The sequence below is a fragment of the Hypanus sabinus genome, chromosome 2 (genome assembly GCF_030144855.1).
Source record: "Hypanus sabinus isolate sHypSab1 chromosome 2, sHypSab1.hap1, whole genome shotgun sequence".
Classification (NCBI taxonomy): Eukaryota; Metazoa; Chordata; class Chondrichthyes; order Myliobatiformes; family Dasyatidae; genus Hypanus; species Hypanus sabinus.
This window is the reverse complement of record NC_082707.1, coordinates 174,375,650-174,402,122: the sequence shown is the minus strand read 5'-3', so window position 1 is coordinate 174,402,122 and position 26,473 is coordinate 174,375,650. Positions and strand designations below refer to the sequence as shown.

At 38.7% G+C, this 26,473-nt stretch overlaps 1 protein-coding gene across 8 annotated transcripts in view; it reads left to right on the top strand.

The window, feature by feature from the left end:
• LOC132387335 (echinoderm microtubule-associated protein-like 5) overlaps positions 1–26,473 on the top strand; it is a 199,617-nt gene that overhangs the window by 28,015 nt on the left and 145,129 nt on the right. For all 8 annotated transcript variants that reach the window (XM_059959693.1, XM_059959688.1, XM_059959719.1 and 5 more), the window contains exons 3-6: positions 612–710; positions 17,020–17,088; positions 22,149–22,334; positions 23,930–24,065. In XM_059959693.1, the coding sequence (XP_059815676.1) occupies positions 612–710; positions 17,020–17,088; positions 22,149–22,334; positions 23,930–24,065 (490 nt within the window). The remainder of the gene's footprint in view (positions 1–611; positions 711–17,019; positions 17,089–22,148; positions 22,335–23,929; positions 24,066–26,473) is intronic.

Sequence of the window (26,473 nt, the reverse complement as noted above, 5' to 3'; positions counted from 1 at the left end):
TTTAGAGATGACTCAAGATAGTGAACATGCATTCATTTTGTCATACATTGTGGTGTTAATTCAATAGGTAAACTTGCACCAGAAGTGGCCCAGTTTCATCATGAATAATAAATATACATGCATACAAAGTAAACCCATGAATAAACTGAGCGATAGATTGTTTGAACATTAATGATTTAAAATAATTGCTATTAATTCTCAGTTCATTAACAGTTCAAAAGGTATACTTTGCATGCATGATATCAAATGTATGAAATTGTGGAAATATGGAGAAGATGCATTTTTATGTGAACAACCATGGAGCTACTTTCTGTACAGTATTGTAATTTAGTACTAATTTGAATAGTACGATGCAATTTTATGTTGATACCTAGTATTCAAACATTTTAATCATGAATTTTGAAGTGCATTTGAGTGATAAGATAATCATATTAACAATGGAAGTTAATTGTTGCTTGGTTCTTTTTGATTGGCGGTGGGTGTGATTTATGTTTCTGTAGTTCCTTTTTATAGGATGTAATTAGTTATGGAGTTATGATGGGAGGAGACTTACAAATTTAAACTTTGTTTAAAGAGCTGCTTCTAATTTCTGTTTTATTCCAATTCTGCAGCGTTTGGCATCCATTGGCCTGGATTCCAAAAACACTATTTGTGTCTGGGATTGGAAGAAAGGAAGAGTTCTGGCAACTGCCCCAGGACACACAGATAGGGTAACCGACTGTCTTTCTTTCTTTCATAAGTACAATGTTTGAAACCTCTGGCTACAATTATAGTTGTGTGGTAAGCTATGCAAATAAATATTCTTTTAATAGTTTAAGAGCAAAGGAATTCTTTATCAAATAGGAGAAAATTAAGTGATTCTGGCCTAATCTTGTACTACTTCTGGTAGATTAAGGACAACTTTAGTTGAAGACACTGCAGATTCCAGGGATAACAACTAAAGTGAAGTTTTATAGCTAGGTAAATTAATTTTAGCATTCTTCTCTTGTTAATTCTCAAGTTTGTGCTCAAGGTGAGCATTACCTTCCTGTAAATGTGAATCTGCCTGCTGATCCAGCATCACATTACATCTCAGCAAGTCCATCTGTTTCAGTAGAATTAAATAGTTATGTGGGATGAGCAAGTGATTTTTAATTTCTTAAATTTTAGTTTTTAGAATTTTAATGTTTTTGTTTTCATATTTTTAACATTAGCTTCTTGTAAGATGTCAGCACTCTAGGGTGCAGCAGCCATACAGTGTCCAACTAAAGGCATAATTGTTCATCCTTCAAATCTTTTTCGATCACAAGGCACTGCTGAATATTAAGAAATTCAAGTACTGCAGGTTTACCCCATCAGCAATTTGCTCAATAGCAACCAAGCTGCACTTATTGTGTAACTCTGTTGTTGTTGTCTGGACTTGTTGAGTGTCATTATAGTGCCAGGGTGGCGTGTGTCCAACAAATGGAGTGAGTGATTGTCTTGGACATTTTTCTTGTGATCCCAAGATCCTGTCGGACTTTGGTAATGTAGAATAGTGCAATCCAGTTTCACTGCTTCATTGGCGAGGCTGGAAGGGAAGCTGTGTTGCCTCAATTGTTGCACCAACAAGGTCCTCATGCCACAGTGTTGCCTGTTGCAGCTGCCCAGGAGAGAAGATGCCAGCGGCGGTGTGGGAGAGAGCCGAGGCATCTGTGAGTGCACTGGAATCTCTACTGGGTTGGAAGCTGCCTTCTCTCATGGGTGTGGCCTGCTGGACCAGGACAACATCCCATGTATCATCAGTCTACAGGCTACTTGGGGGACTTGGGCTATATTATATTTTTTGTGGCTGAATGTTTTCCTGTTGTGGTAACTATATGTGCAATATGTTATTGGTAATGTGTTTTGCACTTTGACCTGAAGGAATGCTCTTTTGTTTGGCTATATTCATGTACACTTGAATGATAACTAAATATAATTAATTTATTCATTGGCCTTTAAAAAGCTTATGATGTTTTTAAAGTATTTAATATATTGAAATGCTTCAACAACTTGGCACAAAGGGCTGTCATTGTTTTCTGGACACCAGAAAAAGGAGTGGAAAAAGGGACACCAGGTACAGCTGTTGTAAAGGCCTTGCCATTTAGAATATGATCAATAATACCAGTTTGCCAGTATCAATGGATGTGCAAAAAGTGCATACGCTAGTGTCATTGGTATCAGGTACTGGAGTGCTATAAATAGAAGTGTGATATAATGTATTTTACAGGAAGGAAAAGGGCCAACTTGAGCAGTCAACTCAAGAGCTACAGGAAGAAATTGAGATGACAGTTGAAAGAGCTCAAAGTTAGTTTTTTCTAAGATGCTAGTTAAGCTTCAAGTGAAGCATTGTGGCTATTTCTGGGCAAGTTGCCTTGAAAAGGATGTTAAATCATAAGACTGACTATCAAGTAACTTTCAAAGTGAAATAGAAAACCATCAAGTTTATAAAAAAAGAGTAGAACATGGGGGAGGATTAAAAGGGGAGGATAAATGAGCCCTTGCCTTGCTGCATTATTCTGTGAAATTTAGTTTGACATTCAAGAGGTGTTCATTATATTAGAGATTGCTCTCTTAAAAAAAGTGGGAAACAGGTTTCTGCCTTTCAGAATACAGTTTAATGTTTTTATTGTAATTTGTGTTTAGTTTTGATCTGCAATTTTTTAAGAATCAAATTCAGGGATTTTATTTGGAATGCTTCTTGTTAAGTACACACTAGAAGGCCAGCCGTCCTGATGAAGGGTTTCAGCCTGAAATATCAAGTGTTTTTTATTCTCTGTAGATGCTGCCTGACTTGCTAAATTCCTCCAGTACATGATATGTGATACCGGAAGAACTTCAGCTGTTTCATGGAAGGTTTCAGTGTGCTCTTCAATCCAGCTGATTGAGAGGGACAGCTTTGTTTTCGTGTCTCAGTCGGAAGGCTGCATCTCTGACATTGCTGAACTGCCACACTTGGGCACCAAAAATGACAGCTTGGATATGAGTTCAAGACATGAGAAAGGTTGCTAATTCAGCTGTTTATTCAGAGGCAAAGGGTGGCACAATAAGAAAATGGTCATCACTAGAGACACAAGAGACTCCAGACTCTGAAATCCACAGCAAAAAAAAAACAAACTGGAAGAGCTCAGCAAGCCAAAGTATAGTGGAGGCTAAGAGAAGATGGTAACTTTGGCTTGAGGCCAGCATCAGGGTGGCAGTTATTATTGCTGTCTCTGTTCTATAGGGTGGGTTGAATAAGGTTAGTAGCCTTAGCTGAGTTTCACAGAATGAGTAACACTTTATCAGTATAGCGACCAGTGAGTCTGACTTTTAAGCAATCTGAAGGATGTTAATGTGCTCTAATGCTTCACTCCTCAGCAGTACTTTACAAAGGAAAGAAATTAATTGTCCTTGCAACAACAGCTTGAAGAGATTTCCTTGTTGGATTCTTGAAGGTGTGCTGTGGTGCTATGTTGGTTAGCTTTACTGGAACATTTGACTGCAGCAATATTTCTTAGAAACCGACAATCAGTGCCTGAATGATAATAATTGGCAGTTGTAATGTTCATTTTACATTTCTTGTAATGAAGCTGTGCCTGGGGTCAGAGAGCATGGATGAGGTACTAAATGAGTACCTTACATCCATTTTCACTAAGAATACGATATGAATAAAAATAAGATAGAATAGGGTCTTATAAGAGGCTTTTGGATAGGTACATGGATCTTAGTAAAATAGAGGGCTATAAGTAGGCCTAGTAATTTCTAGGATAGGGACATGTTCGGCACAACTTTGTGGGCCAAAGGGCCTATATTGTGCTGTAGGTTTTCTATGTTTCTATGTTAAGAAGGGTATGGAGGATAGGGAATCCCTGGTGGGTATAGGGTTTAAAGATGTGTTTTGGTGTGATCTATCCCAGGTTGAGAGACAAGGGAGAATTTGCCATTGTGTTGACAGCGATGGTTGCACCTTCTGCCCTTCTTGGGTACAGGAAAATAGCACTGATGAAGGTTTGGAGGGGGAGATGGAGAGGGATAATTCTAGAAAGGGAATGTGACAGATGAATAACATCAACATAAGAAAAATATGTTAGACTGAAATGGGAGAGACTTAGAGATTTGCTATATTATATGCCCTCTTTTGCTTTAATGCTGTCCTTGACTTGTCAACTGTGGTTGTTGCCTCATACTTCTTTTGAGTACTAGTACTTCTTTGGGATGTAATATCCTGTGCCTTTTGAATAGCTGCAAGGAACTCCAGGCATTGCTGTTCTGTGATCATCCCTGTTAGAGACACTTCCAATCAACCTTGGCCAGCTCCTCTCTCATGCCCCTGTAATTCCCTTTACTCCACTCTAATACTGGTACCTCTAAGTTCTGTGTTCCAATCTGTTTCATTGCATAAACACACAATCCAGAATTGCCTTTCCCTTAATGGGCTCAACCACAAGCTGCTCCAGAAAGTCATCTCGCAGGTATTCTACAAATTCCCTCTCTTGGGATCCAGTACCAACCTGACTTTTCCCAATCAACCTGCATATTGAAATCCGCCATAACTGTTGTAATAATTGCACTTGTTACATGACTTTTCTATCTCCTGTTGTAAATTTTCACTCCACATCCTGGCTACTGTTTGAAGGACTGTGTGTAACCTGGGATCTTCTTATCTTTGCAGTTTCTTAATTCTATGCGCAAAGGTTCTACATCAAATGCCTGCCTGCCTGTCATTTCGATACAATGTGTATGCATCAGTGAAAATAAACCTGAATTGTAATTCTGAGTGAATACCACATCTGACTACGTGTGAATTCAAGAAGCTTATTAAACAGGGTTAGTGGGTCACAACACAACTAACCATATGGGATTTTTTAAAGCAGAGGTCTTACTTTAGCAATGGCATCAGTACTGGTCTCTGGAGCAAAAGCTCCCGAGTTCGACTTCAATTCGTCCGCCCCCGAGCACGCTTTCCATCCGTGCCGGGTTGAGCATTGAGCTTGCCACTCGGCCTCATGATACAAGGGTCGAGACAGGAACGTTCATATTGTGACTCGGTTAATCTGAAAGGAGACCAATCCTGACACCATGCGCCAGACAAGAATGGCTGACTGTCTGGTGCGACACGCTAAAAAACCTTTATAATACAAGAATGTGTACTTTATATTCCTGAACACAAGCTGTTCTAGAAAGAGCAAAGAATGGGTGTGGCAGTATTGATTTGAGAATCTTACTTTGGAGGGGTGGTTTCCTGCAATGACCAAGAATAAAATCTATCAGTTTAAGAAACTATATGGATGCAATCACTGAGATTATTGTGTTGTTGCCGCCAGGGGAAGAGTACTGAGGAATAAATAAACTGAAAATAATTGAAGAACTGTGCAAAAGCCATAGAGGTCTGAATTATCCGTATGTAGATTGAAATAGTAATAACGTAAGGAGTATAGAAACTCTAAGATGTGTAGGAGTTCTGAAGTGTATTCAGAAACTTCTTGATCAGCATGTTTCTGGCTCAAAGAGGAAGGCAGCATGACTGGGTTTAGATCTGCAAAGTGAGTTGGAACTGGATGAAAGAGCAAATATCAACAGGGGACATTCAGGAAATGGTAAAGCCAATGATAAAAGTAATCATTTGGAGAAGGATCAGTTTTGATGGGACCAAAATGCATCTGGCCTTGGTAAATGAGAATCAAAACTTGTTAACAAAAAATGTAACTGAACAAGGGGAGGCCTTTAACTGGAAGCTTATGCCGGATCCATGAGGGACAAGGTAAGGAAATATGCTAGTGGGTTGATTTAACAGAGGAAAAGAACATGTAGCAGATGTAAAATTGTCAACATAAGACAGGCAGTACTTCCAAAGAGAAGAACCACAGTTACTCCAATCTATTCATGTAATTAATGTTCCTGTTTCTTGGAATTATTTTAATAAATCTATTCTACAACATATCCTACATTTTTCACATCTGGAAGTCTACTAGCTGGAACTGGACACAGGTGCGGTTAAAACAAAGTTTTATGAAGCTAGTCTGAAATATCAAATATTAAGTTTCTGTAGGCAGTAATGTTCTGTTGGTAGTATGGATGGCAAATGGCATTCATTTATCATTTGATAAATGAATTTGGCAGTTGGCATTCATTTCAAGAAGACTAGAGTATAAAAGCAGGAATGGAACGCTGAGGTTTTGTAAGCCATTGGTGAGACCACATTTGGAGTATTATGAGCAGTTTTGGGCCCTGTATCTAAAGGATGTGTTGGTATTGGAGAGGGCAGAGAAAGCTAACAAGAATGGTCTTGGGATGAAAAGCTTAATATGTGAGGAGTGTTTGATGGCTCTGGGCATTTACTCACTAGAATTTAGAGGGATGAAAGGGGTTACATTAAAACCTACCAAAGGCGTGGATAGAGTGAATGTGAAGAAGATATTTTCAATAGTTGAAGAGCCTAGGATGAGAGGGCACAACCTCAGAATAAAGGGACATCCCTTTAGAACAGAGGTGATGAGGAATTTCTTGAGTCAGCGGGTAGTTAAATTGTGCAATGTGGAGGTTAGGTCATTGGGTATATTTTAAACCGAAGTTGACAGGTTCTTGATTCATAAAGGTGTCAAAGGTTGTGCGGAGAGGGAAAAATAATGAGTTTGAGAGCTATTATTTAATGTTAAAACACATTCAGTGAGCTGAATGGCTTAATTCTGCTCCTACATCTTATGGTCTCATGGTCTTGTATTTTAAAGACCATTGTGGTTATTAATGGGGTTATTTGATATCTTTAAGGATGTAGTTAACATCCCAAAAATAGGTCCAAGGAAGGCTTTAGAAGGGAGGGAAGAACTCTGGAGAAAATTAGTCACCTGGGGAATGGTACTATGTAAACAGTTGGAGCCACTGAGTGACAAGTCCTTGGGTCCTGATAGACTTCATCCCTGTGGTCTTGTAGGCTAGTGAGTTGGTGTTTGTTTTAATTTTCCAAATTCCCTAAATTTGTGAAGATTCATTTAGATCACAGGTCCCTACCTGGGGTCCGTAGACCCCTTGGTTAATGGTAAAGCTTATTGGCATAAAGGTTGGGCACCCCTGCTTTAGATTGAATAATAGCAACTGTTATACCTTACTCCAAGACTGAAATGTGACCTTAAGCAAGAAACTGTAGGCTGTTAAGTGTAAAATCTGCATGAGAAGCTTGTTAGAAGTAGTGTGCTTAGCAAAATTGTAGGTACTTGTGCAAAGTCAACATGATTTTGAGGAAGGAAAATAGAGGTTGATCAACTTATTGGACATCTGTGATGAAATAATTTATGCTATGTATAGAGGTGCCCCAATGGATGTTCCTACATTTCCAGAAAGTATTTGATGAGATGCTGCATCTTTGACTGTGGCTGGAATAGAAGCTTGGAGGAACATAGAAAATTGCGAAAGGAGCCTGTGAAGCCATGGTCCTGCTTCAGCATTTAATGGGATCATGGCAGATCATCCACTTCAGAACCTGAATTCTGATTTCTCCTATTTCCTTTAATCCCTTGAGCATTTATGAATAATTTTCATTTATAATTTATATATTTGACTCAAGTGTCTTCTGTGGGAGAGGATCCCACAGTTTCAGTATCTGGATGGAGAAACTTTTCCTCTTGTTGATATTAAATGGCAAGCTCTATATCCTGATGTTTCAGCCCTTTGTTCTGGACTCTTCAGGAGCTGGGAGCATCCTTCTTGTATCCAGTCTGTATTGTCTGTTGAAATTCTATGTTTCTGTGGGATAACCCCTCAGCCTTAAGAACATCAGTAAATGCAGGCCTGGACCAAACCCACAAATCAATGTTGCAAACCTTTGCTGCTTTCCCTCCAGGTCCTTTCTTGAGTAAACAGACAAAAAATAACACACAGGTCCAGATCAGGTGATATCAAGGTCTTCTGTAGCTGCAATGACATCCCTGCTCCTTTATTCTAATAATCTTGTAATAATGGCCAACATTTCATCTGTGTTCCTAACTGTGCTGCACCTGAATGTTCACTTATAGCAACTGGTGTACAAAGGTACTCGGATAATAACCTTTGATGCCGTTACTAATTAAGAACCTATCAACCTCCACCTTAAGTATACCCAATGACGAGACCTCTACAGCTATCCAAGGTAATGAATTCCCCAGATTCATCACCCTATGGCTAAAGAAATTTCGCTGCATCTCTATTCTGAAAGGATATCCTTATTCTGAAGCTGTCTGGTCCCAGACTTGCACTATTGAAAACATCCTCCACGTCAAAACTCACAAGCAACAAGACTTGCTCTTTTTATTAGATCCAGCTTTTGAACAGATGTTGCTCTCACTACTCCAAAGTGGAAGCATTCTTAGACATTTTACCAGTTTTGTGTTTGGATTCAACGATGTTCTGCTCATGAATTCATGCTAATTCTGTACACATACTTTTGTAGCAGAATTACGGTTTAGTCACAAGGCAATGGTGGATGGAAGAGGGAGATGAGGATTAAAGAATAAAGAAGATTTGAAAAGAAGTTTTGTATTATCAGTGAAAACAATAGACTTTACAAGTAGGGAAAAGAAGAGCTCTACCTGGAAATTTCTAATCCATCGTGCTAAAGAAGACTCAGGATTTTTGACAAAACAGTAGTATGGTAAAGGGGATTAAATAGTTATGAAAATAGGAAATTGTATTAGGCCAAGAGCTTATTATTAACTTAGTTGAAGAAGAATTTCAGAATCACATGATAAAAATGCACCAGCAGTGAATCTGACTTTTATTAAAAATCTGTGAATTATAATTTACTGGATCTTACAGTGACACAGGAGGCAGCCATCACAAAATGTTAAGTTCCTAGACCCTGATGGGATCGATCGCAGGTTATTGGTTGAGGCCTTGTCAGAGGTCTTTGTATCCTTGTCAGCCACAAGCAACGGCCCAGAGGACTGGATAGTAGTCAGTGTTGTTTCTTTATGTAAGGTGGGCTATAGGGACAAACCTGGGCTGGGGAAATTGTTAGAGAGGTTTCTTAAGGATAGGATTTACATGCAACTCGGAAAACATAGATTTGTTAGAGATAATCTGTATGCTTTGCATGGGTCAGGCCACGTCTTACAAACTTCTGAGTTTTTGTGATGGTTATGAAGGTAGGACAGTAGATGTAGTACACATGGTCTTTAGAAGTTTTATCCGGAAGATGAAAACATGGGGACTTGGCTGATTGGATTCAGAATTGGCTTGGCTGTTATAAGACAGAGTAGTCGCAGATGTTAATCTGACTAGAGCTCTATAACCTGTGGTGTTCTCAAGAGATCAGTGCTGGGAGCATTTTTTTTTTGGTGATAAATATAAATAAGTTGGATGAAAATATAGGTGGGCAGCTTGGTAAGTTTGCAGACACAAAAAATGCTAGAGAGGAGAGTTGTGAGATGATATAGATCTCTTGGAAATATCAATGTAGAAATCGCAGGTAAAGTTAAGTCTGGGCAAGTATAAGATGTTGCCCTTTTGTAAGGGGGGGGGGAAGAGGGGAAGTCCAGTGCAAGAGGAAAATGTACAGTAAATGATAGAAGCCTAAGCACCTGATGTTCAGAGGGATTTTGGGCTGCAAGTCCAAGTTGAACAGTCATGTTGTAGCTGTATAAAACTGTGGTTAGGCTACATTTGTGTATGGTGGCTGTTGCTGCACTACTGAAAAGGTCTGGGGGTATTTAAGAGAGCACAGAAGAGGTTCACTAGGATGTTGCCTGGATTAGAAAATAAAAGTCATAGGGCAAGGTTCTACATAATTTGATTTTTCTCTGGAGTTCTGGAGGCTGAAGGATGACTTAAGAGAAATACAAAATTATGAGAATGTAGGAATGTCAATATCCTAGGTTTGAGTGAGAAGAAGAAATTTTTAAAGTGTCCTTCAAGCAAGTTTGTTTTTAGAGCTGCAGGTGTCAGTTTCCGGTGACGTCATTGACGAGAATGGCAGCTTAAGTAACTAGCTCCTCTGGAAAAATGTGTACTAAGCCCCGTTAACCCATCAAATATAATATTTTTCAAAAATTATTTGAACTGAAAAGAGGGGCAAGAATGGGAAAAAGGAATGGAAATTTTTAAAAAAAAAGTGACACTGTGGAGGCTGCGGCCGAGAGGAGTGCAGCGAGCGGGTCTCCTACCCGACCGCGTGCTAGCGAGGCGGACGCTGGGCCTCATTCAGGCGAAGCGGCGAATATGATCGAAATTCTGAAAGAGATAAGAGAGTTTCAGAAAGAAATAAAGCAGCAGCTCCGTGATATTAAGTCAGAGCTCGCCAACGTCAATCAAAAAATAGCGGTGGCAGAGACTCAAATTGAGAAGGTGGAAGATAGCGTTCAAAATGTTGAACGAATACTGAGTAAGAGAAAAAAAAATTAAATCAACAAGAAGGTAAACTGCTTGACCTGGAGGGAAGATTGCAGCAGAAAAATATCAGAATCTACAACGTTCCCGGAGGGATCGTCTATGACGGAGTTTGTCGGAAAGTTACTGCGGGACGCGCTGGAGCTTCCCTCGGCTATGGAGGTGGAAGTTGAAAGGAGGCACTGCGCGTTAGTCCCAAAGCCTACCCAAGATAAGCCACTCTCAATAATAATTAAATTCCTTCGTTACAGCACCAAGGCGGAGGTTCTACGAAGGGAGTGTTTTTAGACGATAAATTAATATATTTTGACCAAGATTACCCCCCCCCATGGTCCTGCAGAAACGCAAAGAATACTCTGAAATAAAGCGAGTACTAAAGCAAAAAAAAGATTAGATTTCAAACTCCGTACCCTGCTGAACTTTGAGTGTTTTATGACAACGGGACATGGTTGTACCAGACAGTGGAAGAGGCGACTACAGACATGAAGGCCAGAGGGTTGCCTGTCAGCATGACCAAAACAAAGGAAAGCCTGGCTGAGGAACTGTCCCGCTCCGCTTGGGAAATAGTGCGAGAATCGAGAAGGCAGGAGATTGGAGGAGGCCGAGAGAAATATATCAGGAAGAGACCGGGAGTTTCCCAAAGACAGTCCTCACCCCCTTCAGAAGAGCCATAAGGTTTGGCTAACTTTAAAAATGTTGAGAAGCTAAACGGAAGCAAAAGCAGACGGTGATATACCTATCTCGAGAAATACTTATTATAATGTGGATTTTATATTACTCAGTTATTCTTCTTTATTCGCTCACTTACTCCTTTTTTCCCACCAAAATGGGAATTCTATATATGTGTGCGTATATGTTTGTAATATATGTGTATATGTATATTTGTGTGTGTGCATATATATATATATGTATATATAGGAGTACACAGGGAAATCTTTTCTGTGTAATGGATTTGTTCACTGACTTTTATGAATACTGCAATGGGGGCCCTCAACTCACAAGTAGGGGGGGTTATCCCCCACAGCTAGACATTTCCTCTAGCTCAATGCAGGGTCATCTACTAGAGACCTCAGCCTTGGAATCAAACGTTGGTTTATTTTTGTTATTATTTACGTTTTTTGGTTCTTATTTGTTCAGGGATTGATTAAGTTTTATTCTGCTAATTTCAACGATACATTGACAGATAAATACAGATGGCTAAGGACAAAGTAAAATTCATTTCTTTTAATGTCAATGGGCTATTAAATCCAATCAAACGTAACAGAATTTTATCCAAAATGAAAACAGAACAGGTCCATGTAGTATATTTACAGGAAACTCATTTAAGTGATACTGAGTATAGAAAACTAAAGAGAATGGGCTGTGGAATTGGGACACTAGATGTAAGTGACCATGCACCTATATATTCATCTGTTGATTTTGACCTACAACCAAAGAATACTATTTGGAAACTAAATTCAAGTCTACACAATGATCCGTATTTTAAGGAACAAATTAAAAAAGAAATTGGTCTCTACTTAGAATTTAATGATAATGGATTTCACCTCCCATTTTATGGGATACTCTGAAGGCTGTCTTAAGAGGGAAAATTATAGCAATATCTTCATATGAGAAAAAAATAAGGAATAAAACATTAGAGGAATTACAAAATAGGCTGAAGGAACTAGAGAAAAAAACACAAATTGAATTTTGCACAGGATACTTTAGGGGAAATTTTAAAAATTAGGAATGAAATTAATAGTTTGGCCACTCAAGAAATCAGGAAAAATTTAATGTTTCTGAAACAGAGACATTATGAAAATAGATCAGTCTATGAAAATACCGGCGTGGAAACTGGAAAAAAAAAGATAGCAGAAAATACAATTCATAGAATTAGGAACCCAAGAACGAAAATTATTTAAAAAAAGGTAAGTTAAATTCAAGAAGCTTTTGAAGTGTTTTACAAAACTCTATACTCCAAAGTTCCAAGGGGATGCATAAACCAAATTGACACCTTCTTGAATTCTCTAGAGTAACCCACTTTAAGCAAAGAACAAAATAGAATGATGACTGCTGACATAACTGAAGTTGAATTAAAAGCTGCAATTAGGCTTAAATTAAGCAAGTTACCAGGACCAGATGGGTATACAGCAGAGTGGTACAAAGACTTTAAAAATGAGTTAATTCCTGTTTTACTCCCCACACTGAACTGGGCTCTAAAAAAGGCACAAATGCCACCCAGTTGGAAGGAAGCAATAATCTCAGCTATACCGAAAGAAGGCAAGGATAAAATGGAATGCGTGTCATTTAGACCAATATCCGTTCTTAATGTAGATTATAGATTATTTACCTCCATCATGGCCAGACGATTAGAGGAGTTTCTACCCATACTGATACATAACGATCAGACAGGTTTCATACGACAACGCCAGACACAAGACAATATACGAAGGACACTTCACATTATAGATCATATACAAAAAAATAAAATCGAAGCAATAGTGATAAGAGTGGACGCTGAAAAGGCATTTGATTCGGTTAATTGGAATTTTCTTTACAGAGTTTTACATAGATTTGGTCTTCAAGTCGCAATTATTAAAACTATACAGACACTATATGACAATCCTACTGCTAGGATTAAAATCAATGGATATTTATCAGATAGTCTTACCCTAGAAAGGGGCACAAGACAGGGTTGTACATGGTCACCACTACTCTTCGCGTTGTATCTGGAAGCATTAGCTCAATACATCAGACAAAATGAAGATATCGGGAATTACTACTAAAGGGACAGCGCATAAATTGGCTTGTTATGCGGATGACATTTTGGTCTATCTAGGGCAACCAACATACTCTTTACCTAAATTGGTGTAATCCTTTGAACAATATGGTCAATTATCAGGATACAAGATCAACATAGATAAAACCCAATTACTTTCATATTACTATAGGCCACCAAGAGAAATTGAAAGTTGATACCCCTGGGCATGGCACACAGAGTCTTTCAAATATTTGGGCATCATTATGCCAAAAGATTTGACAAAATTATCAGAATGTAATTATCAGCCTTTATATAAAAAAATAAAGGAAGATAAGGCAAGATGGAACCTGATTCCTTTTTTCAGTCTCAGTTCAAGGATTGAGTCTATTAAAATGAATATTCTGCCCAGACTGTTATATCTCTTTCAGACCCTACCAATAGAGATTAATCAAAATCAATTCAATGAATGGAACAAGATGCTATCAAGGTATATTTGGCAGGGTAAAATGCCTAGAGTTTGTCTCAAAACTCTGCAATTAGCAAAGGAAAAGGGGGGATGGGGCCTACCTTCTCTTAGAGATTATTATTTTGCAGCACAGTTGAGAGCTGTGATATGTTGGTGCAACCCATCATATGACGCTCAATGGAAAAACATTGAGGAGCAGGTACTTCCCATCCCCATACAAGCAATTTTAGCTGATAACAACCTGCAAAGGTACATAAATACTATTGATAACCCATGGGTGAAACTGACTCTTAAAATATGGAAAACTACTATAAAAGAATATAATCTAGAGGGAGATATTGCAATTCTTAAATGGTGTGCATATGACTCAGATTTTACACCAAATATATTGGACGCTAGATTTAAGGACTGGACAGCTAAAGGAATAACAGTTCTTGCAACATAATGAAAAAAGGAACACTGTTCAGTTTTGAAATGCTTAAAGAGAAACACTTATTAGAAAGACAAGATTTTTATCGGTATTTACAGATGCCACAATATGTTAATAAGACGCTTAAGAACGTAACAAAGGCAAGTACATGCTTGATAGAGCTCTATTCGACTTCATACATTAAAACAAAATGGAAGAAGGAAGGAGGGATAATTACATCTGAGGAAGAATGAAGGTATCAATGGAAGTGTGGTAAACTATGTATACCTGTCTGGACACGCCCCTCTGCTGACTGCTCCTGTGGTTCCTCCCACAGTCACTTGTATAAAGGTGATCGGGGCACTGCTCCTCCCTCAGTCTCCAAGATGTCCCTTTTGCTGCTAATAAAAGCCTATCGTTCACTTCCTGTCTCCGAGTTATTGATGGTGCATCAGGATGTGTACCAGTTCACAGAAATGGAGGGAGTTTGAATGGAAAAACTTGATAAGATATTTTATTACACCCTCTCAGAAATCCCATTATGATAGTAACCTCTCTATTTGCTGGAGAAGTTGTGGAAATCAAAATGCAAATCATTATCATATTTTTTGAGACTGCCCTGTTATCAAAAACTATTGGAGGGGGATACACAATGCCCTAGAAGACATCTTTAAATGTGAAATACCCTTAGAGAGTAAGACCATATATTTTGGATATCTACCTCAAGGATGGTTGAAAAGAGATAAATATTTAATGAATATACTGTTGGTGGATGGTAAAAAGACCTACTAGGAAACGGTTATCACAGGAGAACCCGACTTTAAATACATGGATGGAAATTACAATGGACATTTACAAAATGAAGAAGATAACAGCATCTGTTAATTATAAGCTGGAACAATTTGATTCATACTGGGGGAAAATGGTTCAACTACATAATGCCTCATAGGCCTGATTTTATTCTCACAAATCAATGAATCAGTTGTAAAAAAAACACTCCCTACTTGTACATAGTTCTTTCCTTTTGCTTGTTTTTTCTTTCCACTCTTTTCTATAAGTGTATACCTCAGATAAATACTTTGTGGAGATTTGTGATATATATGATTATATGATACATATGTACAATGCCTGAAATACATCTTATGGAAATGTTTGTTTGATGATGAACTTCAATAAATAAGTAAGTAAATAAATAAATAAAAGAGAGCTGTAGGTGTCTGGAATGTGCTGCCAGCTATTTTCCCTCTAAGTTGTGCAGGTGTTCGCATGCACGTTTTTCAACCAGCGCACAAAGGAAATTAATGTGCGCACAAAAGTTTATTTACCTAAAATAAGTTGCTAGTGGAAAGAAGTGGGATGATATCTGGAAACTTGACTTTTTGCAGCGTCATTTGGCAAGTAAATCACATTTGGACGGTGTACAAAAGCTCAGGCAACAGAACCCGTCATTATCCGTTACAGGAGTGCTATGCATGTTACGACTGAGTGCAGATGAGCGAGAACTAAAACGATCAAACTCAGAGGAGGTCAAAGTTCTTATCAACAGTGTGTTGTTAGCTGTTAAAATGAATAACTCTTTACATTCAGTTCAACACATTAATGAACATATGGAAAAGTATGTTCAACTTCCAGATAGCTAGGGAAGCAAAAATTATGTGTTCGAATTAACTGAGTGACTTAAATATATATGCTATTTTGTTGTTATTCTGTGCAGTTTTATGTCAAATATTTTGTAAACTTACATAAACTGTGCCATGTGTGCATTCAGTGCACACATACTTCGGTCATAGGAAAAAAATTTGCAAAAATATAAGATTTTTGCGCACACTGACTAAAAATTAGAGGGAACATTGGCTGCCAGAGGAAGTAAATCATATATAATAGCAAAGTTTGAGGCATTTAGACAAGTACATGAAGAGACAGAATGGAAGACCAAGTGCAGATCAATGGGAAGAGTTTGAATTGGCATCATGGACTGAAGAGCTTTTGCTCTGCTCTGATGCATAGTTTTCTTAAGCCCATCAAATCCATGAAGCAACTCATTTAGTTCAATACCTAATCTCTATGCATCCCTTTTACTTCAGCAGCTTAATCTCTCCCATATATGCCCCTCAATTCTCCTTTGATTCTTTTTGCCATTTACCTAGAGTAAAGGGTTGCCAAATGACATACTAGCCTGCCTTTGGCGATTGAGGACGAAGCTCACATGGTCATGGAAGGAATGTGCAAGTTCTTCTTCAAACCTTGGTTCCTGGAGCTCTAAAGCCACAATACTAGATGTTGCCTGATATTAGTTGTGCATTCTGGATATTACGGAAGAGATTCCAATGGAAATATTACAAGAGACTAGATGTATTTTAAAATGGTGTCTGGATGAACATATCATGAACAACAAATAGATATGGCATCAGATAAAATGTTAGAATGATGACCAGGTGAGTAGAAATGTTCTTGCACTCGATGAGCAGTGGGGTTATTTAATTGCTGTGGCTATCCACAATAAACCCTTTGGTGCAGTAGACTGGATGCAGACATTCGTGGCATCAGAACTATGTTGCACATATGATCAGGTTGGAGATGGCCAGCAGCCACAGACTGTGTTAGACCTGCGGTGTGGTCATGGAACAAGCCCAGAGTCTGGCGAAGTTTGGATGGTGGTGGGGTAGGGAAGGTTACAACTTGAACTGGTGATGGAGATCGGAGTCAGAACCTACATCACACAGTTGATTTTCAGCCCGGAGATCTGAGAATACTAGCTGGGTTTGTGCAGTGTGTGATGTTGGGGTATGGCTGGAGTAAGCTGAGTCATTAACTTAGCTAGTTGGTTTCATAGTATGTGCATTTACTTCATTATGGAGATGCTTGTAAGTTCTAGCCTCTTAACCATTTAGGTAGATAATCTTACTTCAGATGTTCATTTTTACAGGTGTTGAGGACAAGATGAGAAACATTTTTTTTAAAAAAAAGTAAACTATTTGATCAAATCATTGGTAGATGTAATTTATTTCCTGTGCGTGGAACAATTCCTTCATAATTTTGGTTTTGTTTTTCTTGTTTTCCTTGCAGATATTTGATATTTCTTGGGATTTGCACCAGCCAAACAAAATGATCAGCTGTGGTGTAAAACACATCAAGGTACAAATGAAGAAATTGGTGCATTTTCCTGTTTCTTCTTTCCTCTGGCCTAGAATAATTATCTGGACATTCCACGGCAAAATTCTTTTTGAGTAAATGGTTATAAAACAGATGTATTCCCTGTTCATCGCTTTATTCAACTGACTAATTTTACAACTTTCTGTAGCTTTTAGTCCTGTACAGTAGCTTCTCCCCCGCCCCTAGTGGACAGCGATGCAGCCTATCAGAATGCTCTTCACCATACATCTATAGAAGTGAAAAAACAAATCTCTTCAAACTCCTAAAGAAGTATTGTCACTGTCTTGCTGCCTTTATAACTGCATTGATATGTTGGGACCAGGTTAGATCCTCAGATCTTGACACCCAGGAGCTTGAAATTGCTCACTCTTTCCACTTCTGATCCCTCCAAGGATTGGTGTTTGTTCCCTTGTCTTGCCCTTCCTGAAGTCCACAATCAGCTCTTTTTTCTTACTGACGTTGAGTGCGATATTGTTTCTGCAACGCGCCTCAACCAGCTGGTCTATCTCGCCTCTGTACACCCTCTCATCTCCATCTGAGATTCTACCAACAATGGGTGTATCATAGATGGCATTTGAGCTATGTCTAGCCACACAGTCATGGGTATAGAGGGAATAGAGTAATGGGCTAAGCACACACCCAAGGTGTGCCAGTGAGGAGGAGATATTATCTCCAATCCGCACAGACTGTGGTCTTCTGTTTAGGAAGTCAAGGATCCAATTGCAGGGGGAGCTGCAGAGGCCCAGGATCTGTAGGTTATCGACTGTGGGAATGATTATGTTAAATGCTGAACTATGGTTAATGAACAGCTTTCCTGACATAGTTCTGGCAAATGGAGTGCAGCCCAATGTGAAATTGATTGTTTTCAAAGGAATATGGAGCTTATTATTGAAATTGTGAGAGAGTACACACCTCTGAAATGTAGGCGAGTCCAAGTACCCCAGTGCATGATTTGCTAAAGGCTCGTATACAGGTACAACAGATAATTAGAATTGATAATTATTTTAGCATTGACAGCCAGGAGAATGGAATATGAAAGTAAGGAGGTTTAGCTTCATTTATGAGTTGTTCACATTAGGAATGCTGTTTTACTATTGGTTTCATCATTTAGGAAAATTGTTTTTCCTGGAAGTAATTCAGAGACCTACTACCAGTCTGATACCTGGAATGTTAGATGGGTGGAGGAGAGTTAATAGTTGAATGAGAAGGAAATGGACAGTTCAGACTTCTATAATGTAGAAGAGTAATAAAAACCTGAATGAATCATTTAAATTGCAGGAAGATGTAGAGATTATTTCCTTTTGTGGTAGAATCCAGAACTGTTTTAAAGTACAGCTTTGTTTATTAAAAAGGGAAGTTAATAATTTTTATTTTGCTCTCAGGACCATGAGATTTTTCTCAAAAGCCAGTTGAAGGGAATTTACCTACTGTAAAACCATTTAGATACTTGATAAGCAAGAAGTGAAAATTGCTGTGTATAGATAATGTTGCAGAGCTAAGGTTACAAATTAGATTAGATAAAGAGGCTAAAGATGCTAAGATGCCAACTCGTGCTAATTCATATGCACTGAAACCTGAGCCGCCTGCTATATTCTTAATTCTGAGTGATTAGTGTACTTAAATAATGCACCAAATTATTTTAAGTAATTTTAATAAGATCCAAATCTCTTGAACAAAGATTTAAACAGAATTATGATCAGAGTAATAGGAATTAAAACTGTACTTCCTTGGACTTTAATATTTTATAAACCTAGATATATCTGGTTCTGAAATCCAAATTGAGTAAAAAAGTAATTATGAAAAGGAGCTAACAGAGCTTTGTCTTCCTGTCTTGGATAAATCAAGCAGCGACAAAGAAGTAGATTCTTTTCATCATAGGAAGCTTATTTTAATTGGGAAGTTGCAGACTGCTGATGCTGGAATCTGGAGCAAAACCAAACTGCTGGAGGAACTCAGCGGATGAGTGGCTCTGTGGAAGTAGAGGGATAGTTAGCATTCAGGATTGACGTGGTTTTCTTGATCCAAAATATCAACAGTACCCATGCCTCCATGACTGCTGACTGACCAGCTGAGTTCGATCAGTACTATGCTTTTACTTCAGTTCTGGCAAATTCCGTTAAGTTTATTTAAGCAAATGTCAAGTCTGTGTCTACAGAAATGAAAGGAATAAATCATGCAGGTATGTATCAGAACATAAAGCTTCTGCCATTATGTAGAGTTCGTTGTCCAAAAAAACTTCCTTTCCAAAATTTAGTCTTTGTTCATAATAATACTGATAAATTTACTTTTGAAGTTGGTGTTTTTGAAGAAATTGGGAATAGACTATTCTTCTCCTAAAGCCTCCTCTTCAGTTCAACACAATAATAGCTGATATTCATCTTCAGCATAATTTTCCTGCCCTATCTCTATTATTACTGTGATATCCAAAAATCAATCAATCTCAGTTTTGAATGAAAACTGCCATTTGAGGTAGAGAATTCTGAAGATTCACCGTGCTCTGTGTGACGGACTAACTCCTTAAGGCACTCCTAAATAGCATGTCCCCTGGTTTTGATTCAGACCTATAGTACTGGATGACTCGGCCAATAGAAAAATCTGCTCTGCTTCTATACCTGGTTGCAGTGAGGTCACCACTCATTCTTACAAAGTTTAAAGAATAGAAGCCTAGCCTCCTCAACCTGTTCTCCTGTAGCCAACTGCCAGGAATCAATATGGCGAATCTCTACTGCACAGCAAATATCCATCCTTTAGGTAAGAAAGCAAGATTGTATGCAGTGGTGCTTTCCAGCTCTCTTTGGGATTGAAGAAAGACATTTTTACTCTAATCCTCTAGCAGTTAAGGCCAACGTACTGCTTTCTGTTTGTCTGCTGCTCCTGCATGTTAGCTTCGTTAGGTTTCTATCCACGTCAACAATGAGCAACCTGTAACTAATTTTTAAAAAATCATTATTGCTGACTTGTACCTCTACCATCCATACATCTATCCAAACTTCTCTTAAACTTTGAAACTGAGTTTGTGTGCCCCACTTACGCTGGCAGCTCATTTCACACTCTCACGACCATCTGAGTGAAGAGGTTTCCCCTCATATTCCCCTTAAACATTTCACCTTTCACCCTTAACCCATAACCTCTGGTTGTAGACCCACCCAACCTCAGTGGAATAAGCCGACCTATGCCCCTCATTATTTTGTATACTTCTATCAAATCTCCTCTTAATCTTCTACGTTCCAAGGAATAAAGTCCTCCCTATTCAATCTTTCCTTCCAACTCGGGTCCTCTAGACTCAGTAACGTCCTGGTAAAGTTTCACTGCACTCTTTCAAACTTGTTTTCATGTTTCCTGTAGGTAGGTGACCAGAACTACGCACAATACTCCAAAGTAGGCCTCAGCAATGTCTTGTACAACTTCGGCGTAACATCCCATCTCCTGTACTCGGTATTTTGACTTATGAAAACCAATGTGCCAAAAGCCTTTTTTTACACCCCTTTCTACCTGTGATGCCACTTTCAGGGTATTATGGACCTGTATTCCCATATCCTTTTGTTCTACAGCAGTCCTCAGTGCCCTGCCCTTCACTGTGTAAGACCTATCCTGGTTGGTCCTATCAAAGTGCAACGCCTCACACGTCTGCATTAAATTCCTTCTGCCAGTGTTCTGTCCATTTTTTTCCAGCTGATCCAGATCCCTCTGCAGGCCATGATAGCATTCCTCGCTGTTCACTATGTCCCTAATTTTGGTGTCATCCACAAATTTGCAAAGTTGTCTGTATCCTCTTGAAGCTTCTTTGTAATTTCATTATGATCTGAATTCCCATGTTATTTTAGATCATCAGAAAACTGAAAGCTTAACTTAATCTTTATCATATCCTTTATTACAGATTCCAGTTTATTCCCATCCAGTGATGTCACCCTATCAGATCAGTAGTTCCCTGTTTACTTTCTCTCTCCTTTAGAGATTTGAGTCTCAAATGCTATTTTCCAATCTGCAAGATTCATCTGGAATCTGTGAAATGTTGAAAGATGCTAACTAGAGTTTTGCCAATTGGAATGGAGATCTTTGAAACCTTGGGATTTGTTTTCTGGGTCATTAGCTTCATTATTTTCTTTACTCATTTCTTTTTATTTCTTATCTCATTGTCTTGCTTTCATGTTTGCACTGTATCTTGGATTTTCTTTTGTCTTTTTGAAGAAAGGCATGAAGTATTTATTTAGCTCCCCTGACATTTCCTTGCTCTCCATCTATGCCTGTGAAGAACCCATATTTTTCCTCACTAGTTTTGTTTCTTTTTGCGATGAAAGCTTTTTTAGCCAGCTCATATATTCCTTTTTGCTTTGCTCTCCTATTCTATTTTCCTTTATTTTATCCTTTATTGATTTCTCTCACACTACCACTTGAAGATTAATCATTCCCTAGCAGGTATGCTATGATGACACCTGTTGAGAAGTCAGAAAGATCACATGTATCCATAAATCTAGAAAATTATTTTTGGTTTCCTGATTTTTATCCAGGAGACGACTCTGGCTCAATACAATTTTCAACTGTTTAAAATCAAGAACAAGGTTGGGCATCAATAAATATTTGGTCATAACATATATTAGCAACGATCACCTCAATTTTGCAGTCAGCAGTAAATTTGGAGATTTATGGACAACTTTATTGCCTGTGTGATGTGAACATCCCTGTCTTCAATGAACAATGTTGTCATTTAGTGCTGCAGATGGAATACCCATTTCACATTGCTTTCAAGTTGGCCGAGCACCAAGTTTCATTTAAAGAAAACCTGACCACAGCAAAACAGGAAGAAAAAAGCACAATTTTCGGCTGATTTTTAATACTTAATGGTTTTAGAATATTGAAACATTAAGATCAAAGCTGAAATGTCATTCACTTATTTGTCATCACAAATTCTGTAATGTGCCATCAAACATGCTCCTTATTTAAAATGTCTTGGCACTGGGTCTTACAACAGAAACAATCTGGAAATAGCAATTTCTGTACATTTGTTATTGAAAGTTATAAATCCTTTTCTTTTCCTTTCCCAGTTTTGGAATTTATGTGGGAACACCTTATCAGCAAAGCGGGGTGTATTTGGCAAAACTGGAGAGTTCCAGACTATTTTGTGCCTAGCCTGCGCACGAGATGAGATTACTTATTCAGGAGCATTAAACGGTGACATTTATGTCTGGAAAGGGATTAATCTTGTGCGAACTATCCACAACGCTCATGGAGTAAGTATGCATGTTTGGAACTGTACTGCTCTGAAATGGAAATGTGCCAAAACAAGGCTTTTGTTGACTACTTTTAATTAATTTTGTGGCTTCTCTTGGAAACTGGAAATCCAATATCTGAGAGTGACTGATATTTGTAGCTTCTCTTGGAAAATGAACAACAACATTTCATTTACTTCATTGAAATTTATTCCACCATGTATGCAGCTTTCATGTACAAAATCTCAGTAATGAAAGCTAAAGATAAGAAAAGGGTCTAAAAGTATCTGAAAACACTTTAAAGTTTTGTTTATGTGACGATATTCTGATGAAGGGTCAAATGATGAAATGTGCTTTTTCTCCTCTCTGTGACAGATGCCAATGGGCTTTCAGTTTAGAAAAAATATGGAATTGCTTTTGATTATACATGTTTAAAAACAGTAATCCCAAGCTGGGCAGATGAATGGGGAACGGTGGGAGGTGAAAGAGGATCTACGGTTGCAGAAGTGATGATCTGGGTCTATTCAAGCCCCACAGAGTTTTACTCAATGGCATATGTAATTATTTCCAGTAAGTTGCTACTTAGACAATCAGCCTGAATGACTGGTACAGGAAATGCTCTAGAGGAGTAAACATCATGGTTGCAGGTAGCGGCCCAGTGCTGGGTTGCTGAATCTCTAATGGCATAGGGGTCGCAAAGATTGTGCCAAGAGAGGGATGGAAGAGAAGTGAGGGAGAAATGTGACTTGGGGCCAAAAGGGTAATCTCTTTCACACTGCAGAACTTGGGGCCACCGTTGCATGATGCTATTGCACCTCAAGGCGTCTGAGTTCAGAGTTCAATCCCAACATCCTCTGCCATGGGTTTGCACATCTTAACCCCCACCACCACCACCACCTTGGAATAGGTGGGTTTACCTCAGGTACTGTGGTTTCTTCCCACAGTCCAATGACATACCAGTTAGTGCATTGACTGGTCATTGTAAATTGTCCCGTGATTAGGCTAGTGTTAAATTGGGGGTTGCTGGCTATGTGGCTGGAAAGGCCCTTTCCATGCTGTATCTCTAAATAAGTAAACAAATAACTTGCAACACTTTAGCTACATGGATTTCTAAAGCCTTTAAGTCTTATTTGGTCAGAGTTAAACCTGAAAAACTGATGAAGTGTGACATGCAACTTCACAGTATTGAAATGACCAAGTCAACTGCAGGATGTAGGTTACAGGTTAGGGGCCTCGATCTCATATACGGTTTGAAGCCTTACTGCGAACACTCCTCTACATTGCTTCACTGACTACATTCAACAATATTGTTCTTTTTATAAAAAATTTACTCTGTCCCTGTGTTTCTGCATTCTTTCTCCAGTTTCATGTGGGGGAAAAAAATTATGTGGTGTTTGCATAGTTCGAATCAGCTAAATAATAAGCCTTGCCATTAAACTACTAAGTTTAATGCCCCAACTGTGGCAATATATGACTGTTGCTGTTTATTGTGGTATTTGTAAATGCTCATTAATAAAATGTCGAAGTACCTTCTCTGAAATTCTGTAAATAAAGACAGTGTTGTTTTTTTAACTTCATATGTGTATCAAACTAACAATATTTACAAATTCATTCAGTCAGGAATCTTCAGTATGAATGCCTGTGAGGAGGGATTTGCTACAGGAGGTCGTGATGGTTGTGTTCGCCTTTGGGATTTAAGTTTCCAGCCTATCACTTTAATAGATCTCAGGGAAACTGATCAAGGATACAGAGGTAAAGATAACCTGTTTCTGTTGAATATTTTTATTCCACTTAATAGCAAAGATTACGGAATGAGACAGCTCCTGGATTATGTAAGCGTATATCTTAAGTTAGGTTAATGTATGTTTTTTTAAAGTATTTACAGTTTGCAAATTTTGCATCTTAAATTGAAGGCATTAGTAAATTTATTCCAAAAGATCTTGACCATGATTTTTGTGGAATTTGTTAATAAATAATTCTTCCCTTTAAAAACCTTTTCTAACTTGGAAGAGGTCAGAGAATTAACTCCTGAGCCCTCTCCCGTCATCCTCATTATCCTTCAATTGCAATTCAGTCAGTTTTATCACCTGCATGACGTGAAATTTGCTTTGCAGCTGTGGTACAGTGCAGGCAATAAAATCTAAAAATTACTACAACACTGCAAACAAAAAGGGAATAATGTGGCAATGTTCATAGGTTCATGAACTGTCCAGAAATCTAATGGTGGAGGAAAGGAAGTTATTCTTAAATCTGAGTATGTATCTCCTGGCTCCTGAACCACCTTTATGGTGGTAATGATGAGAAGAGGGCATGTCCGGATGAAGAGGGTCTTAATGATGGGCATCCCCTTCAGGTATTGAAGATGTCCTCTGATGGAGAGGCTTGTACCCATGATGAGAGGAATGAGTCTGGAATCCTCTGCAGCCTTTTGCAATTCTGTGTTTTGGAGCCTGTAGTGAGAAAAATGATAGCTATTTTTCTATGGTTCTTTCTGTTGGCTTACAAAAATACTTTATTTCAGGTAATAGACTTTTTTGCAAGTACCTGAGTAGTTGGACAAGGAAGAGTTAATAAGATGAGGTGATTGTCCTTCACTAGAGTTTAATTCAGGACAGTGAACAAAAATGTGTTTCTTTATCACCAGCAAAGTGAATTCCAGATTGTGTGGTATTAATCCAATGTTTAAACCAAGTACTCCAAGTAGACAAAGACTATCAGGTTACCCAAGTAGACAAAGACTATCAGGTTACCGATGGAGTTAATTCTAGTTTTGAAGACCTTGACAATTAATCCCTTTGAAGAGGTTCTTAGCCTCCCTCCCATAGAGAACCAGGATGGATTTAGTGGGTATGATCAAGAAATTCTGAAATCAGTTAACCACAAATTTAAGGTATTCCCAGAGATCAAAAAGCTCCCAATGTGTCGCAAGTGAAAATTAAGAGCTCTGCACATAAATGAATGCCGAGCTGCAACAGAAAATCTGAAACCTACGCTCTGTCCGCCAGAGAAAGCAGGATCTCCCAGTGGCCACACATTTTAATTCCATGTCCCATTCCCATTCTGGTATGTCTATCCATGGCCTCCTCTACTGTCAAGATGAAGCCACACTCAGGTTGAAACATCTTGATGCTTTTGCTGTCTTTGTCACCATAGCGTTGCATCTCACTTCTCTGATCTTCCCATAGGATTGGAAATAATCTACAGAACTAAGTAGAAACTGCACAGTCTCGGTCACTTCCACTCCAAAGGTCAGGACACGCCAGTCTCCATGGTCAAGCTGTCCAAACTAATTAGAGGCTGACTCTCCTAGTCAATGTCAACTCGTACAGAGAAACTTATGGGATGATTAGCCTTGCATTTAACATCTACCAATCTGCTGTTCAACACCACCCTCTGACCATGGAAAATGGAAACATGTTCCCGATGTAGGGGGAGTCCAGAGCCAGAGGCCCCAGTTTAAGAATAAGCGTTAGGCCATTTAGAACAGAGTTGAGGAAAAGCTTTTTCACCCAGAGAGTTGTGGATCTATGGAATGCTCTGCCTCAGAAGGCGGTGAAGGCCAATTCTCTGAATGCTTTCAAGAAAGAGTTAGATAAAGTTCTTAAAGATAGTGGAGTCAAGGGATATGAGGAGAAGGCAGGAACGGGGTACTGATTGTGGGTGATCAGCCATGATCACAGTGAATGGCGGTGCTGGTTCGAAGGGCTGAATGACCTACTCCTGCACCTATTGTCTATTGTGTTCCATTTCCTTAATCTCAAGAGCCCCCTCAGTGAGGGTAGATAGTGATGCATTTCATAAGTGCCTGAGAGTATTAGCATGGCACTAATTGAGATCAGGACTTCCTTAAGTTTTGAAAAAAATGGTCCGATTCAATCCAGAAATGTCAGAGTAAATGATCAAGACTTCAAAACTGGAATAAATATTATTGCCTATCAGGTAATAGTGGCAACCCCTGTGTTTGAGACATGTATTATTTGCAGCAGACACCTCACAACACTGTAGTGATGCCATCAATGCTATATCCAAAAAATGAACCACCGATCCACTGGAAGGATAAGTAAACTCTTCTCCCAGAGAGTTGTGGGGGTCTGGAATGCACTGCCTCGGAAGGCAGTGGAGGCCAATTCTCTGGATGCTTTCAAGAAGGAGCTAGATAG